General features: G+C 36.7%; 2 protein-coding genes across 2 annotated transcripts; both read right to left on the bottom strand.

Moving 5' to 3' along the window:
• Positions 1 to 1,377: 1,377 nt before the first annotated feature.
• LOC140154416 (hyalin-like) lies at positions 1,378 to 11,051 on the bottom strand. Its single transcript, XM_072176983.1, has 16 exons — positions 10,847 to 11,051; positions 10,264 to 10,506; positions 9,652 to 9,894; positions 9,275 to 9,517; positions 8,899 to 9,141; positions 8,284 to 8,526; positions 7,584 to 7,826; positions 7,013 to 7,255; positions 6,398 to 6,640; positions 5,689 to 5,931; positions 5,118 to 5,360; positions 4,516 to 4,758; positions 3,896 to 4,138; positions 3,275 to 3,517; positions 1,987 to 2,229; positions 1,378 to 1,685 (listed from the first exon to the last, which is right to left on the bottom strand). The coding sequence occupies exons 1-16, from the start codon at positions 11,049 to 11,051 to the stop codon at positions 1,378 to 1,380; spliced, it is 3,915 nt and encodes a 1,304-aa protein (XP_072033084.1).
• Positions 11,052 to 12,392: 1,341 nt separating this feature from the next.
• Positions 12,393 to 16,071, bottom strand: LOC140154415 (hyalin-like). Its single transcript, XM_072176982.1, has 7 exons — positions 15,837 to 16,071; positions 15,333 to 15,575; positions 14,784 to 15,026; positions 14,280 to 14,522; positions 13,662 to 13,904; positions 12,609 to 12,851; positions 12,393 to 12,403 (listed from the first exon to the last, which is right to left on the bottom strand). The coding sequence occupies exons 1-7, from the start codon at positions 16,069 to 16,071 to the stop codon at positions 12,393 to 12,395; spliced, it is 1,461 nt and encodes a 486-aa protein (XP_072033083.1).
• Positions 16,072 to 16,483: the final 412 nt, after the last annotated feature.

The raw sequence follows: 16,483 nt of genomic DNA, 5'->3' as shown, positions 1-16,483 counted from the left end.
AATTTTAATAGTGTGATCTCGTATATATAATTTGTTTTCACATTTAATATGTTGTTATTGTACACAGGACAGAATAATAATGATAATAATAGTAATAATTTATTCTTATAAAGCGCATTACATTAAAAATCTCAAGGCGATGAACATATTACAAGCATAAATACATGAACACAATATTAGTTATTTTGAATTTCACAATATTAAAAAACGGACTAACATTTTAAAATACAGTGAAAAAGAAGCATGGATATTGCACACAGTGGATATTGCACATGCAGATAGTGTGTTTTCTATTAAAGTTGTCCATGCTGGTAAAAGATGGCACATGGTAAGTTCTTACCTACTATACTTTCAAAAATTCTCTTGGGCAGATTCCCGGGAGCAGATTATTAATTTTGAAACTGTGTCTTTATACTGACGTTAATATTACTGAGGAGATGTACCAATTCTACTGTGGAATTTTATACCATAGACTGTTCTAATTAGTACCAAAGGATAACTGTGGGTCTTCTCTATCCAATGATACCAACAATCCAAATTATGGCACTATGACGCCATAATATAAGTGACCCTTGCAAAATTGGGAAATTCTGGCTATAGAATTCTCTCTGAATGCTTCTAAACGATGGTTTTTTGACGAAAGGCAGACACCCTTCACAAAAACATTACAATAGACTGGTCTTACAATAATACATGTTTGTACAGCCGCCTGTATCAGTATAGTTGCTCAAACTCAAATAATGTTTTTGTGGAGGGTGTCTGCATTTCGTCTCTTTCGTCAAATAGTAAAACAAATCTCACTTTTATCGTAGAGGCATGTGTGCATGCAGATGGAAATCTACGATATACAATAAAATAGGCTAAAAATGGTATTTTGGCTAAAACAATCTTACGTGCGTTTTTCAATGACCATTCTATTCAAGTTTGAAATCAATATTTTTGTACTGTTGAAAGATCAAAAATAAAAATAAGTGGGACTCAACAAACCTCTTACCTTCGACAGTTGATCGACCACCAGTGTAAAGTGATAGGTCAATTTTGTTTCGCTAAAACATGTAGCCTATAAATGAGCGCAAACGATGGATTAAGATTTTGAGCTTTTTAGTACAACGGGGAAAATCTGTTAAGAAGACGAGGGTCAATTTGCTCAAGAAATTACAAAGATTAAGCATATAAGAGTAAAGGCATCAATTATTCCCTCCCTTTAACATCAACTTCTTTTATTATATTAAATAGTAAATTGGACAAAGCTCAAATCATTTAAAGGAACCATCTTAAGACCTACTTCAATGTCCTGGAAAAGTGGTTTTCTTGGAGAAAAACATTCGCACTGCATTGAAAAGGAAATATCGCGAACTTCTGAAAGGGAGGTCTTTGTTACATCTGCACCTTCACGCATTGACTGACTTGCTTACTCTTTTCGTCGCAAAGGTAGTAAGCGCTACCAGTAATAGAAGGGTAGTCCACGGGAGATTCTAGATTTTGATGTAGGCTGCATTCCTTGTTAATGTTATCAAAGGCAAAGGCGTAACATTGCGTCGTTGTCAAACATCTAATTGCACACTTCATTTTGCTAAAACTTTTATCACGAGACACTACTTCAGTATATGTTTCAACAGAAGTATACTCTTGAGTCATACGTTCAGTCTGAACATCTGTAGTTGGAGGCAAGACAGCGTCGTTGGCTGAGAAGAAAAACACAAAAGTAATAGGTGATTTTTCAAAAAATAAAGGGGAACTATAAGAGATCTGAATGAATGTCAACTTATGCAATAATGCGTCTCTGGAGTTCATCAAGGTCTGCAGGAGGACTTGTGAAAACCTTTGATTTCAGATAGCAAGAAGAAATCATGCAATGATTCGTGAAACTGCATTTGTACTCTATTCACAAAAATAGCCACCGAGTCTTGGTGACACGCCAGTGATTTTACAGCGGTGGGAGGACAAGACATTGATTCAGCTTCATCATGATCATCAACAACTTACCATTAACTGTGATGGTGAAGCTTAAAGTCGCAGAGTTACCAGATGAGTCTGTTGCTGTATATGTCACATAGGTGTTACCGATAGAGAACTCATCGTCAGGATTATAATCCGATGTCAAAGTCACTGAACCAGAGTTATCTGACGCGGTGGGTTCACTCCATGTCACAATAGCAGAGGGCTGATTCATGTCAGTGTTTTCAGTAATATTGCTCACTATGCCGTCGAAAGTGGGAGCTTCATTATCTGCAATATCAACAGGTACAAGGTCAATAACAAGATGGTTACCTTGTCAAAATGACATTTTATGTTTTAATGTAATCGTATATTGTATTTGAATGTAAACATTTGGTACATTTGATGCCCTCAAAAGGACCCTCGGTGTGTAATATAAAGGGTCTATTGCCATTTGGTCTAATATCATTTCGTCTAATTCCCGTTTAGTCTATATTCAATTGGTCTATTACCAGAAAGGCTAATTGCCACTTAGTCTAATAATCATATAGTCTACTGTCCATTTAGTCTAATATTGTTTGGTCTAATAACCAGTATGTCTACTAACCATATAATCTAATAACCATTTGGTCTAATATTTCTTTAATAACCATTTGGTCTAATACCCATTTGGTCTAATAACCGTTAGGTCTAATACTCGTTTGGTCTAATAACCAGTTAGACTAATACAATTTCGTCTATTTATTAATAAACTAAATGATTGTAAGACTAAATGGTTTGTAGACCAAATGAGTATTAGACCAAATGGCTATTAGACCTATTGATTATAGACCAAATGGGTATTAGACTAAATGGTTGTTAGACTAAATGGTTTTAGACATATTGGTTATTAGACTAAATGGTTATCGGACCAAATGGTTATTGGACCAAATGGTTAAAAGACCAAATGATTATTGGACGTAGTGGATATAGACTTAATGGGTTTAGACGAAATGGATGTAGACGAAATGGATATTAGACCAAATGGTATTAGACCAAATGGCAAATCCCCATATAAAGTAGGCCTATATCATTTGGTATTACACTACCAAGTACCAAGTATAATTTAATGTCTGTTGTAAAGTGATGTTTTGAGTTTTATAATGTATTGGACTGCAATGTAATGAATTTTATGAAATTCTAATGCTATGTAATGTGATGTTTTGCAAGATTATCGCAATCATCATTAAGGTCATCATCATCATCATCTTCATCGTCAACATTCACATAATTATCATCATTACCACCCTCATTATTATCATCTTTATCTTTATATGCATCATCATCAACAACTTACCATTCACTGTAACGGTGAAGCTCAAAGTCGCAGAGGTACCAGACGGGTCAGTTGCTGTATATGTCACATATGTGTTACCGATAGAGAATTCATCACCAGGATTATAATCCGTTGTCAAAGTCACTGAACCAGAGTTGTCTGATGCGGTAGGATCACTCCATGTCGCAACAGCATATGACTGATTCATGTCAGTGTTTGCTGTAATATTGCTCACTGTACCGTCGAAAGTGGGAGCTTCATTATCTGCAATATCAACAGATCAACAAGATGGTTACCTTGTCAAAATGACATTTTATGTTTTAATGTAAACGTACATTTTGGTAAATTTGATGCCCTCAAAAGGGCCCTCGGTATGTAATGCAATGTTAACTAATGTAATATTACACTACCAAGTACTAAGTATAATTTAATGTCTAAATTGTAAAGTAACGTTATAAATTTATAATGTATTGGACTGCAATGTAATGTATTTTATGAAATTTTACGTAATGTGATGTTTTGCAAGGTCATCGCGATCGTCATCATCATCATTCAACGTCATCATCATCATTAACATTCACATTATTATCATCATCACCACCCTAATTATTTATATCACATTTATTTTCATAAACTACTTACCATTAACTGTGATGGTGAAGCTGAAAGTCACCGAGTTATCAGACGGGTCAGTTGCTGTATATGTCACATATGTGTTACCGATAGAGAATTCATCACCAGGATTATAATCAGTTGTCAAAGTCACTGAACCAGAGTTGTCTGACGCGGTGGGTTCACTCCATGTCACAATAGCATAGGACTGATTCATGTCAGTGTTTTCAGTAATATTGCTCACTATGCCGTTGAAAGTGGGGTCTTCATTATCTGCAATATCAACAGATCAACACGATGGTTACCTTGTCAAAATGACATTTTATGTTTTAATGTAAACGTACATTTTGGTAAATTTGATGCCCTCAAAAGGGCCCTCGGTATGTAATGCAATGTTAAGTAATGTAATATTACACTACCAAGTACTAAGTATAATTTAATGTCTAAATTGTAAAGTAACGTTATAAATTTATAATGTATTGGACTGCAATGTAATGTTTTTTATGAAATTTTACGTAATGTGATGTTTTGCAAGGTCATCGCGATCGTCATTATCATCATCAACGTCATCATCATCATTAACATTCACATTATTATCATCATCACCACCCTTATTATTTTTATCATCTTTATTTTTATCAATAACTTACCATTAACTGTAACGGTGAAGCTCAAAGTCACCGAGTTATCAGACGGATCAGTTGCTGTATATGTCACATAGGTGTTACCAATAGAGAATTCATCACCAGGATTATAATCCGTTGTCAAAGTCACTGAACCAGAGTTGTCTGACGCGGTGGGTTCACTCCATGTCACAATAGCATAGGACTGATTCACATCAGTGTTTGCTGTAATATTGTTCACTATACCATCGAAAGTGGGGTCTTCATTATCTGCAATATCAACATATCGGCAACAAGATGGTTTACCTTGTCAAAATGACATGTTACGTTTTAATGTAATTTGGGTAAATTTGATGCCCTCAAAAGAGCCCTCGGTATGTAAAGTATACTGTCATGAAGTATTACACTACCAAGTACCAAATATAATTGAATGCCTATTATTGTAAAGTGATGTTATAAATTTATAATGTATCGTAGTACAATGTAATGAATTTTATGAAATTCTACATATGTGATGTTTTGCAATGTCATCGCGATCATCATCAACATCTTCATCATCAACATTCACATTATTATCATCATCATCACCCTTATTATTTTTATCATCTTTATTTTAATCAATAACTTACCATTAACTCTAACGGTGAAGCTCAAAGTCACCGAGTTATCAGACGGGTCAGTTGCTGTATATGTCACATATGTGTTACCGATAGAGAATTCATCACCAGGATTAAATTCCGATGTCAAAGTCACTGAACCAGAGTTGTCTGACGCGGTGGGTTCACTCCATGTCACAATAGCATAGGACTGATTCATGTCAGTGTTTGCTGTAATATTGCTCAGTACGCCATCGAAAGTGGGGTCTTCATTATCTGCAATATCAACAGATCAACAACGAGATGGTTACCTTATCAAAATTACATTTTATGTTTTTATGTAAATTTGATGCCCTCAAAAGGGCAATATTAAGTAATGTAATGTAATATTACACTACCAAGTACCAAGTAAAGTGTAAAATAACTTTATAAATTTATAATGTATTGGACTGTAATGTATTTTATGAAATTCTACGTAATGCGATGTTTTGCAAGGTCATCGCGATCATCATCATCTTCTTCTTCTTCATCATCAACATTCATATTATTATCATCGTCATCACCAACATTATTTATATTTTCTTTATTTTCATAAACAACTTACCATTAACTGTAATGGTGAAGCTCGAAGTCGCAGAGTTACCAGACGGGTCAGTTGCTGTATATGTCACATAGGTGTTACCGATAGAGAATTCATCACCAGGATTAAATTCCGATGTCAAAGTCACTGAACCAGAGTTGTCTGACGCGGTGGGTTCACTCCATGTCACAATAGCATAGGACTGATTCATGTCAGTGTTTGCTGTAATATTGCTCACTATGCCGTCTAAAGTGGGGTTTTCATTATCTGCAATATCAAGAGATCAACAACAAGATGGTTACCTTGTCAAAATGACATTTCATGTTTTTATGTAATCGTATAATCATTGTATTTTAATGTAAACATTTGGTACGTTTGATGCCCTAAAAAGGGCCCGCGGTATTTAATGTAATGTAATGTAATGTAATGTAATGTAATGTAATGTAGTATAATACTTACACCAAGTACAAATATAGTGAAATATAATTCAATGTCTATTGTAAAATGATGTTATAAATCTATGTTTTTAACGTGAAATTCTACGTAATGTTATGATTTGTAAGGTCATCACGAACATATCAACGTCATCTTCATCATCAACATTCACATTATTATCATCATCAAATCCCTCAGTATTATCATATTTATCTTTATATGGCTTGCATCATCATCATCATCATCATCATCATCATCATCATCATCAACAACAACAACAACAACAACAACAACTTACCATTAACTGTAACAGTGAAGCTCGAAGTCGCCGAGTTACCAGACGGGTCAGTTGCTGTATATGTCACATAGGTGTTACCGATAGAGAATTCATCGCCAGGATTATAATCCGATGTCAAAGTCACTGAACCAGAGTTATCTGACGCGGTGGGTGCACTCCATGTCACAATAGCATAGGACTGATTCATGTCAGTGTTTTCAGTAATATTGCTCACTACACCGTCGAAAGTGGGGTTTTCATTATCTGCAATATCAACAGATCAACAACGAGATGGGGTTACCATGTCAAAATGACATTTTATGTTTTAATGTAATCGTACATTTTGGTAAATTTGCATCCTCAAAAGGGCACTCGGTATGTAATGTTAAGTAATGTAATGTAATATTACACTACCAAGTACCAAGTACAATTTAATGTCTAATTCTAAAGTGACGTTATTAGTTTATAATGTATTGGACTGCAATGTAATGAATTTGATGAAATTCTACGTAATGTGATGTTTTGCAAGGTCATCGCGATCATCATCATTATCAACGTCATCATCATCATTATCATTCACATTATTATCATCATCACCAGCCTCAATATTTATATCATTTTTATTCAACAACTTACCATTAACTGTAACGGTGAAGCTCAAAGTCACCGAGTTACCAGACGGGTCAGTTGCTGTATATGTCACATAGGTGTTACCGATAGAGAATTCATCGCCAGGATTATAATCCGATGTCAAAGTCACTGAACCAGAGTTATCTGACGCGGTGGGTTCACTCCATGTCACAACAGCATAGGACTGATTTACGTTAGTGTTTGCTGTAATATTGCTCACCGTGCTATTGAAAGTGGGGTCTTCATTATCTGCAATATCAACAGATCGGCAACGAGATGGTTACCTTATCAAAATTACATTTTATGTTTTTATGTAAATTTGATGCCCTCAAAAGGGCAATATTAAGTAATCTAATGTAATATTACACTACCAAGTACCAAGTAAAGTGTAAAATAACTTTATAAATTTATAATGTATTGGACTGTAATGTATTTTATGAAATTCTACGTAATGCGATGTTTTGCAAGGTCATCGCGATCATCATCATCTTCTTCTTCTTCATCATCAACATTCATATTATTATCATCGTCATCACCAACATTATTTATATTTTCTTTATTTTCATAAACAACTTACCATTAACTGTAATGGTGAAGCTCGAAGTCGCAGAGTTACCAGACGGGTCAGTTGCTGTATATGTCACATAGGTGTTACCGATAGAGAATTCATCACCAGGATTAAATTCCGATGTCAAAGTCACTGAACCAGAGTTGTCTGACGCGGTGGGTTCACTCCATGTCACAATAGCATAGGACTGATTCATGTCAGTGTTTGCTGTAATATTGCTCACTATGCCGTCTAAAGTGGGGTTTTCATTATCTGCAATATCAACAGATCAACAACAAGATGGTTACCTTGTCAAAATGACATTTCATGTTTTTATGTAATCGTATAATCATTGTATTTTAATGTAAACATTTGGTACGTTTGATGCCCTAAAAGGGCCCGCGGTATTTAATGTAATGTAATGTAATGTAACGTAATGTAATGTAATGTAATGTAATGTAGTATAATACTTACACCAAGTACAAATATAGTGAAATATAATTCAATGTCTATTGTAAAATGATGTTATAAATCTATGTTTTTAACGTGAAATTCTACGTAATGTTATGATTTGTAAGGTCATCACGAACATATCAACGTCATCTTCATCATCAACATTCACATTATTATCATCATCAAATCCCTCAGTATTATCATATTTATCTTTATATGGCTTGCATCATCATCATCATCATCATCATCATCATCATCAACAACAACAACAACTTACCATTAACTGTAACAGTGAAGCTCGAAGTCGCCGAGTTACCAGACGGGTCAGTTGCTGTATATGTCACATAGGTGTTACCGATAGAGAATTCATCGCCAGGATTATAATCCGATGTCAAAGTCACTGAACCAGAGTTATCTGACGCGGTGGGTGCACTCCATGTCACAATAGCATAGGACTGATTCATGTCAGTGTTTTCAGTAATATTGCTCACTACACCGTCGAAAGTGGGGTTTTCATTATCTGCAATATCAACAGATCAACAACGAGATGGGGTTACCATGTCAAAATGACATTTTATGTTTTAATGTAATCGTACATTTTGGTAAATTTGCATCCTCAAAAGGGCACTCGGTATGTAATGTTAAGTAATGTAATGTAATATTACACTACCAAGTACCAAGTACAATTTAATGTCTAATTCTAAAGTGACGTTATTAGTTTATAATGTATTGGACTGCAATGTAATGAATTTGATGAAATTCTACGTAATGTGATGTTTTGCAAGGTCATCGCGATCATCATCATTATCAACGTCATCATCATCATTATCATTCACATTATTATCATCATCACCAGCCTCAATATTTATATCATTTTTATTCAACAACTTACCATTAACTGTAACGGTGAAGCTCAAAGTCACAGAGTTACCAGACGGGTCAGTTGCTGTATATGTCACATAGGTGTTACCGATAGAGAATTCATCGCCAGGATTATAATCCGATGTCAAAGTCACTGAACCAGAGTTATCTGACGCGGTGGGTTCACTCCATGTCACAACAGCATAGGACTGATTTACGTTAGTGTTTGCTGTAATATTGCTCACCGTGCTATTGAAAGTGGGGTCTTCATTATCTGCAATATCAACAGATCGGCAACAAGATGGTTACCTGGCTAAAATGACTACATTATATAGTTAATATAATGACAGTAAAATTGTATCATTTAACATTTATTATCACCACTACCATAATTATCATTATCTAACCATTAACTGTGATGGTGAAACTCGAAGTCGCCGAGTTACCAGATGGGTCAGTTGCTGTATATGTCACATAGGTGTTACCGATAGAGAATTCATCACCAGGATTATAATCCGATGTCAAAGTCACTGAACCAGAGTTGTCTGACGCGGTAGGTTCACTCCATGTCACAATAGCATAGGACTGATTCATGTCAGTGTTTCCTGTAATATTGCTCACTATGCCGTCGAAAGTGGGGTCTTCATTATCTGCAATATCAACAGATCAACAACAAGATGGTTACCTTGTCAAAATGACTACATTTTATGAGTTAATGTTATGACAGTAAAATTGAAACATTTAACATTTATCATCACCACTACCATCATTATCATTAACTTACCATTAACTGTAATGGTGAAGCTCAAAGTCGCAGAGTTACCAGACGGGTCAGTTGCTGTATATGTTACATAGGTGTTACCGATAGAGAATTCATCGCCAGGATTATAATCCGATGTCAAAGTCACTGAACCAGAGTTATCTAACGCGGTGGGTTCACTCCATGTCACAATAGCATAGGACTGATTCATGTTAGTGTTTGCTGTAATATTGCTCACCGTGCTATTGAAAGTAGGGTCTTCATTATCTACAATATCAACAGATCAACAACAAGATGGTTACCTTATCAAAATGACATGTTATGTTTTAATGTAATTTGGGTAAATTTGATGCCCTCAAAAGATCCCTCGGTATGTAATGTAAAGTATAATGTCATGAAGTATTACACTACCAAGTACCAAATATAATTGAATGTCTGTTGTAAAGTGATGAAATAAATTTATAATGTATCGAAGTGCAATGTAATAAATTTTATGAAATTCTAGATATGTGATATTTTGCAATGTCATCGCGATCATCATCAATATCATCAACATCTTCATCATCAACATTCACATTATTTTCATCATCATCACCCTTATTATTTATATCATCTTTATCATCATCAACAACTTACCATTAACTGTAACGGTGAAGCTCAAAGTCACCGAGTTACCAGACGGGTCAGTTGCTGTATATGTCACATAGGTGTTACCGATAGAGAATTCATCGCCAGGATTATAATCCGATGTCAAAGTCACTGAACCAGAGTTGTCTGACGCGGTAGGTTCACTCCATGTCACAATAGCATAGGATTGATTCATGTCAGTGTTTGCTGTAATATTGCTTATTATGCCAATAAAAGTGGGGTCTTCATTATCTGCAATATCAACAGACTAACGTCAACGATGACATTTTATGTTTTAATGTAATCGTACATTTTGGTAAATGGTTATCCTCAAAAGTAATGTAATGTAATACTAGTTATTACACTACCAAGTACCAAGTATAATTAATGTCTAATTCTAAAATGACGTTATAAAATTATAATGTATTGGACTGCAATGTAATGTTTTTTTATGAAATTCTACGTAATTTGATGTTTTACAAGGTCATCGCGATCATCATCATCATCATCTTCTTCATCATCAACATTCATATTATTTTCATCGTCATCACCAACATTATTTATATTTTCTTTATTTTCATCAACAACTTACCATTAACTGTAACGGTGAAGTTCGAAGTCGCAGAGTTACCAGACGGGTCAGTGGCTGTGTATGTCACATAGGTGTTACCGATAGAGAATCCATCGCCAGGATTATAATTCGATGTCAAAGTCACTGAACCAGAGTTATCTGACGCGGTGAGTTCACTCCATGTCACAATAGCATAGGACTGATTCATGTCAGTGTTCGCTGTCATATTGCTCACTATGCCGTCGAAAGTGGGGTCTTCATTATCTGCAATATCAACAGATCAACAACGAGATGGTTACCTTGTCAAAATGACATTTTATGTTTTTATGTAATCGTACATTTTGGTAAATTTGATGCCGAAAAAGGGCCCTCGGTATGTAATGCAATGTAATATTATACTACCAAGTACCAAATTTAATGTCTAAATTGTAAAGTAACGTTATAAATTTATAATGTATTGGATTGCAATGTAATGAATTTTATGAAATTCTACGTAATGTGATGTTTTGTAAGGTCATCGCGATCGTCATCATCATCATCATCATCATCTTCATCATCAACATTCACATTATTATCATCATCACCACCCTTATTATTTATATCATCTTTATCATTATCAACAACTTACCATTAACTGTAACGGTGAAGCTCGAAGTCGCAGAGTTACCAGACGGATCAGTTGCTGTATATGTCACATAGGTGTTACCGATAGAGAATCCATCGCCAGGATTATAATTCGATGTCAAAGTCACTGAACCAGAGTTATCTGACGCGGTGAGTTCACTCCATGTCACAATAGCATAGGACTGATTCATGTCAGTGTTCGCTGTCATATTGCTCACTATGCCGTCGAAAGTGGGGTCTTCATTATCTGCAATATCAACAGATCAACAACGAGATGGTTACCTTGTCAAAATGACATTTTATGTTTTTATGTAATCGTACATTTTGGTAAATTTGATGCCGAAAAAGGGCCCTCGGTATGTAATGCAATGTAATATTATACTACCAAGTACCAAATTTAATGTCTAAAATGTAAAGTAACGTTATAAATTTATAATGTATTGGATTGCAATGTAATGAATTTTATGAAATTCTACGTAATGTGATGTTTTGTAAGGTCATCGCGATCGTCATCATCATCATCATCTTCATCATCAACATTCACATTATTATCATCATCACCACCCTTATTATTTATATCATCTTTATCATCATCAACAACTCACCATTAACTGTAACGGTGAAGCTCAAAGTCGCAGAGTTACCAGACGGGTCAGTTGCTGTATATGTAACATAGGTGTTACCGATAGAGAATTCATCGCCAGGATTATGATCCGATGTCAAAGTCACTGAACCAGAGTTATCTGACGCGGTGGGTTCACTCCATGTCACAATAGCATAGGACTGATTCATGTCAGTGTTTGCTGTAATATTGCTTACTGTGCCATCGAAAATGGGAGCTTCATTGTCTGCAATATCAACAGATCGGCAAACAAGATGGTTACCTTGTCAAAATGACATTTTTTGTTTTAATGTAATCGTACATTTTGGTAAATTTGTATCCTCAAAATGGTCCTAGGTATGTAATGTAATGTTAAGTAATGTAATGCAGTGTTACACTACCAAGTACCAAGTATGATTCAATGTCTTATTGTAAAGTGACGTTATAAATGTATAATGTATTGGATTGCAATGTAATGAATTTTATCATCAACATTCATATTATCATCATCATTACCATCCTCATTATTTATATCATCATCATCAAAAAAAACCTTACCATTAACTGTAACGGTGAAGCTCAATGCCGCAGAGTTACCAGACGGATCAGTTGCTGTATATGTCACATAGGTGTTACCGATAGAGAATTCATCACCAGGATTATAATCCGTTGTCAAAGTCACTGAACCAGAGTTGTCTGACGCAGTGGGTTCACTCCATGTCACAATAGCATAGGACTGGTTCATGTCAGTGTTTGCTGTAATATTGCTCACTGTGCCGTCGAAAGTGGGGTCTTCATTATCTGCAATATCAACGGGTCAACAACGAGATGGTTACCTTGTCAAAATGACATGTTATGTTTTAATGTAATCGTACATTTTGGTAAATTTTTATCCTCAAAAGGGCCCTTGGTATGTAATGTAATGCCGCGGAATTCGCATCCGTGAATAGTTGCGGATTGCTGATTGCGGATGATGTGCCAGCAATAGTAGGTATTTTAGCATCTGTAAACAGTGTACTTCGGTTATATCTATAAATGCGCTTTTATAAATGTGCACGTGACCCATGGGCACGACATACCAAGACCAGAGCGTGACCAAATCCTCATGCGTTGACCACTATATAGAAAGGGATAGGAACTCTGTAGATAAATATCATCAAATTTAAGTATTAATTGAATTGCAAAATTATTACACATTTTGCAATTCTGAATTCTGAATCAAAAACAAAATTTTGAAAATATTTGACGACGGAAAAAATATTCAAGGACGGAAACGTTTACGATATAATCACAAAGTTGAACAAAATAAACAATTTTGCTGCACATCATGCAGTCTCATGTTGTTCCGACTTTGCATTCAAATGTATAGAAAGACCACTTCGAGGCTTACTATCTATAAGCTGTTATGGCAGCGCAGAGGTGGTCACGTGCGCATTTATAAAAGCGCATTTATATATATAATCGAAGTACACTGGTAAACGTAGAGCTATTTCGTGTTTCGTGAACACAACAATTAGCCATTAGCCATTAGTCATCCATTGACCTCGCATTTTTAAAATACACAAAATATGCACCGATTCTAAGAGTAAAGCAATGAACTCTCGGACTTACCTGTTACTATTATAGTGAAGGAATCGGTCGCTTGATTGCCACTAGGGTCGGTTGCATTGAATGTCACGGTGTTGGTGCCGATAGGAAAGTTTGATCCGCTCGTGGCATCTGACGTTAGTGTCACATGACCAGAATTATCAGAAGCTGATGGATCTACCCAAGACACAGCAGCGGTTGCGGAATTCGAATCCGTGTTACTGTATATTGCGGTTGGTGTACCAGTAATAGTAGGTATTTCAGCATCTGTAGGTAAAGGAAAAAGAAAAGCTAATTTGTGTTCAGAGAGCTCGACCCATACATAGCCATTAGCCTCATAGCCTTTTAGCTATTATTCATCTAAAAACCTCATATTGGTCACCGTGATACCAGCCAATGATCCTATAGTGACCAACTCTGGTCAAAATCAACGGCGGTTTAAAATATGCAAATGCACCGATTCCATAGGCAAAGCGTTGTGATTGCGAAGAATTTTTGCCATTAGTCATCTATTGACCTCGCATTGGTCATGTGACACCAGCAACTGATCCTGTAGCAGCCAACTCTAGTCAAAACCGACCGCGTTTTAAAATACACAAATGCACCGATTCTAAAAGTAAAGCGATGAGCTCTCGGACTTACCTGTTACTGTTATAGTGAAGGAATCGGTCGCTTGATTGCCACTAGGGTCGGTTGCATTGAATGTCACGGTGTTGGTGCCGATAGGAAAGTTTGATCCGCTCGTGGCATCTGACGTTAGTGTCACATCACCAGAATTATCTGAAGCTGTTGGATCTATCCAAGACACAGCAGCGGTTGCGGAATTCGCATCCGTGTTACTGTATATTGCGGTTGGTGTACCAGTAATAGTAGGCATTTCAGCATCTGTAGGTAAAGAAATAACTAGAGCTAATTTGTGTTCAGAGAGGACGACCCATACATAGCCATTAGCCTATAGACATTTAGCTAGTATTCATCTAAAAACCTCACACTGGTCACGTGATACCAGCCAATGATCCTATAGTGACCAACTTTGGTCAAAATCAACGGCGGTTTAAAATATGCAAATGCGCCGATTCCAAAGGCAAAGCGTTGTGACTGCGAAAAAAGTCGACAAACCCTCTTCAACCGAGCTATCGGACCTACCTGATACTATTATAGTGAAAGAATCGGTCGCTTGATTGCCACTAGGGTCGGTTGCATTGAATGTCACGGTGTTGGTGCCGATCGGAAAGTTTGATCCGCTCGTGGCGTCTGACGTTAGTGTCACATCACCAGAATTATCAGAAGCTGTTGGATCTATCCAAGACACAGCAGCGGTTGCGGAATTCGAATCCGTGTTACTGTATATTGCGGTTGGTGTACCAGTAATAGTAGGCATTTCAGCATCTGTAGGTAAAGAAAAAAAGTAGAGCTAATATGTGTTCAGAGAGCACGACCCATACATAGCCGTTAGTGTCACATCACCAGAATTATTAGAAGCTGTTGGATCTATCCAAGACACAGCAGCCTTTAAGCTATTATTCATCTAAAAACCTCACATTGGTCACGTGATACCAGCCCATGATTCTATAGTGACCAACTGGTCAAAATCAACGGCGGTTTAAAATATGCAAATGCGCCGATTCCAAAGGCAAAGCGTTGTGACTGCGAAGAAAGTCGACAAACCCTCTTCAACCGAGCTCGCGGACTTACCTGTTACTATTATAGTGAAGGAATCGGTCGCTTGATTGCCACTAGGGTCGGTTGCATTGAATGTCACAGTGTTGGTGCCGATAGGAAAGTTTGATCCGCTCGTGGCATCTGACGTTAGTGTCACATCACCAGAATTATCTGAAGCTGTTGGATCTATCCAAGACACAGCAGCGGTTGCGGAATTCGCATCCGTGTTACTGTATATTGCGGTTGGTGTACCAGTAATAGTAGGCATTTCAGCATCTGTAGGTAAAGAAATAACTAGAGCTAATTTGTGTTCAGAGAGGACGACCCATACATAGCCATTAGCCTATAGACCTTTAGCTAGTATTCATCTAAAAACCTCACACTGGTCACGTGATACCAGCCAATGATCCTATAGTGACCAACTTTGGTCAAAATCAACGGCGGTTTAAAATATGCAAATGCGCCGATTCCAAAGGCAAAGCGTTGTGACTGCGAAAAAAGTCGACAAACCCTCTTCAACCGAGTTATCGGACCTACCTGATACTATTATAGTGAAAGAATCGGTCGCTTGATTGCCACTAGGGTCGGTTGCATTGAATGTCACGGTGTTGGTGCCGATCGGAAAGTTTGATCCGCTCGTGGCGTCTGACGTTAGTGTCACATCACCAGAATTATCAGAAGCTGTTGGATCTATCCAAGACACAGCAGCGGTTGCGGAATTCGAATCCGTGTCACTGTATATTGCGGTTGGTGTACCAGTAATAGTAGGCATTTCAGCATCTGTAGGTAAAGAAAAAAGTAGAGCTAATATGTGTTCAGAGAGCACGACCCATACATAGCCGTTAGTGTCACATCACCAGAATTATCAGAAGCTGTTGGATCTATCCAAGACACAGCAGCCTTTAAGCTATTATTCATCTAAAAACCTCACATTGGTCACGTGATACCAGCCCATGATTCTATAGTGACCAACTGGTCAAAATCAACGGCGGTTTAAAATATGCAAATGCGCCGATTCCAAAGGCAAAGCGTCACCAGAATTATCTGAAGCTGTTGGATCTATCCAAGACACAGCAGCGGTTGCGGAATTCGCATCCGTGTTACTGTATATTGCGGTTGGTGTACCAGTAATAGTAGGTATTTCAGCATCTGTAGGTAAAGAAAAAAGTAGAGCTAATATGTGT

Source organism: Amphiura filiformis, chromosome 6 (genome assembly GCF_039555335.1).
Source record: "Amphiura filiformis chromosome 6, Afil_fr2py, whole genome shotgun sequence".
In the NCBI taxonomy this organism is placed as follows: Eukaryota; Metazoa; Echinodermata; class Ophiuroidea; order Amphilepidida; family Amphiuridae; genus Amphiura; species Amphiura filiformis.
This window is presented reverse-complemented; position numbering and strand designations above follow the sequence as displayed.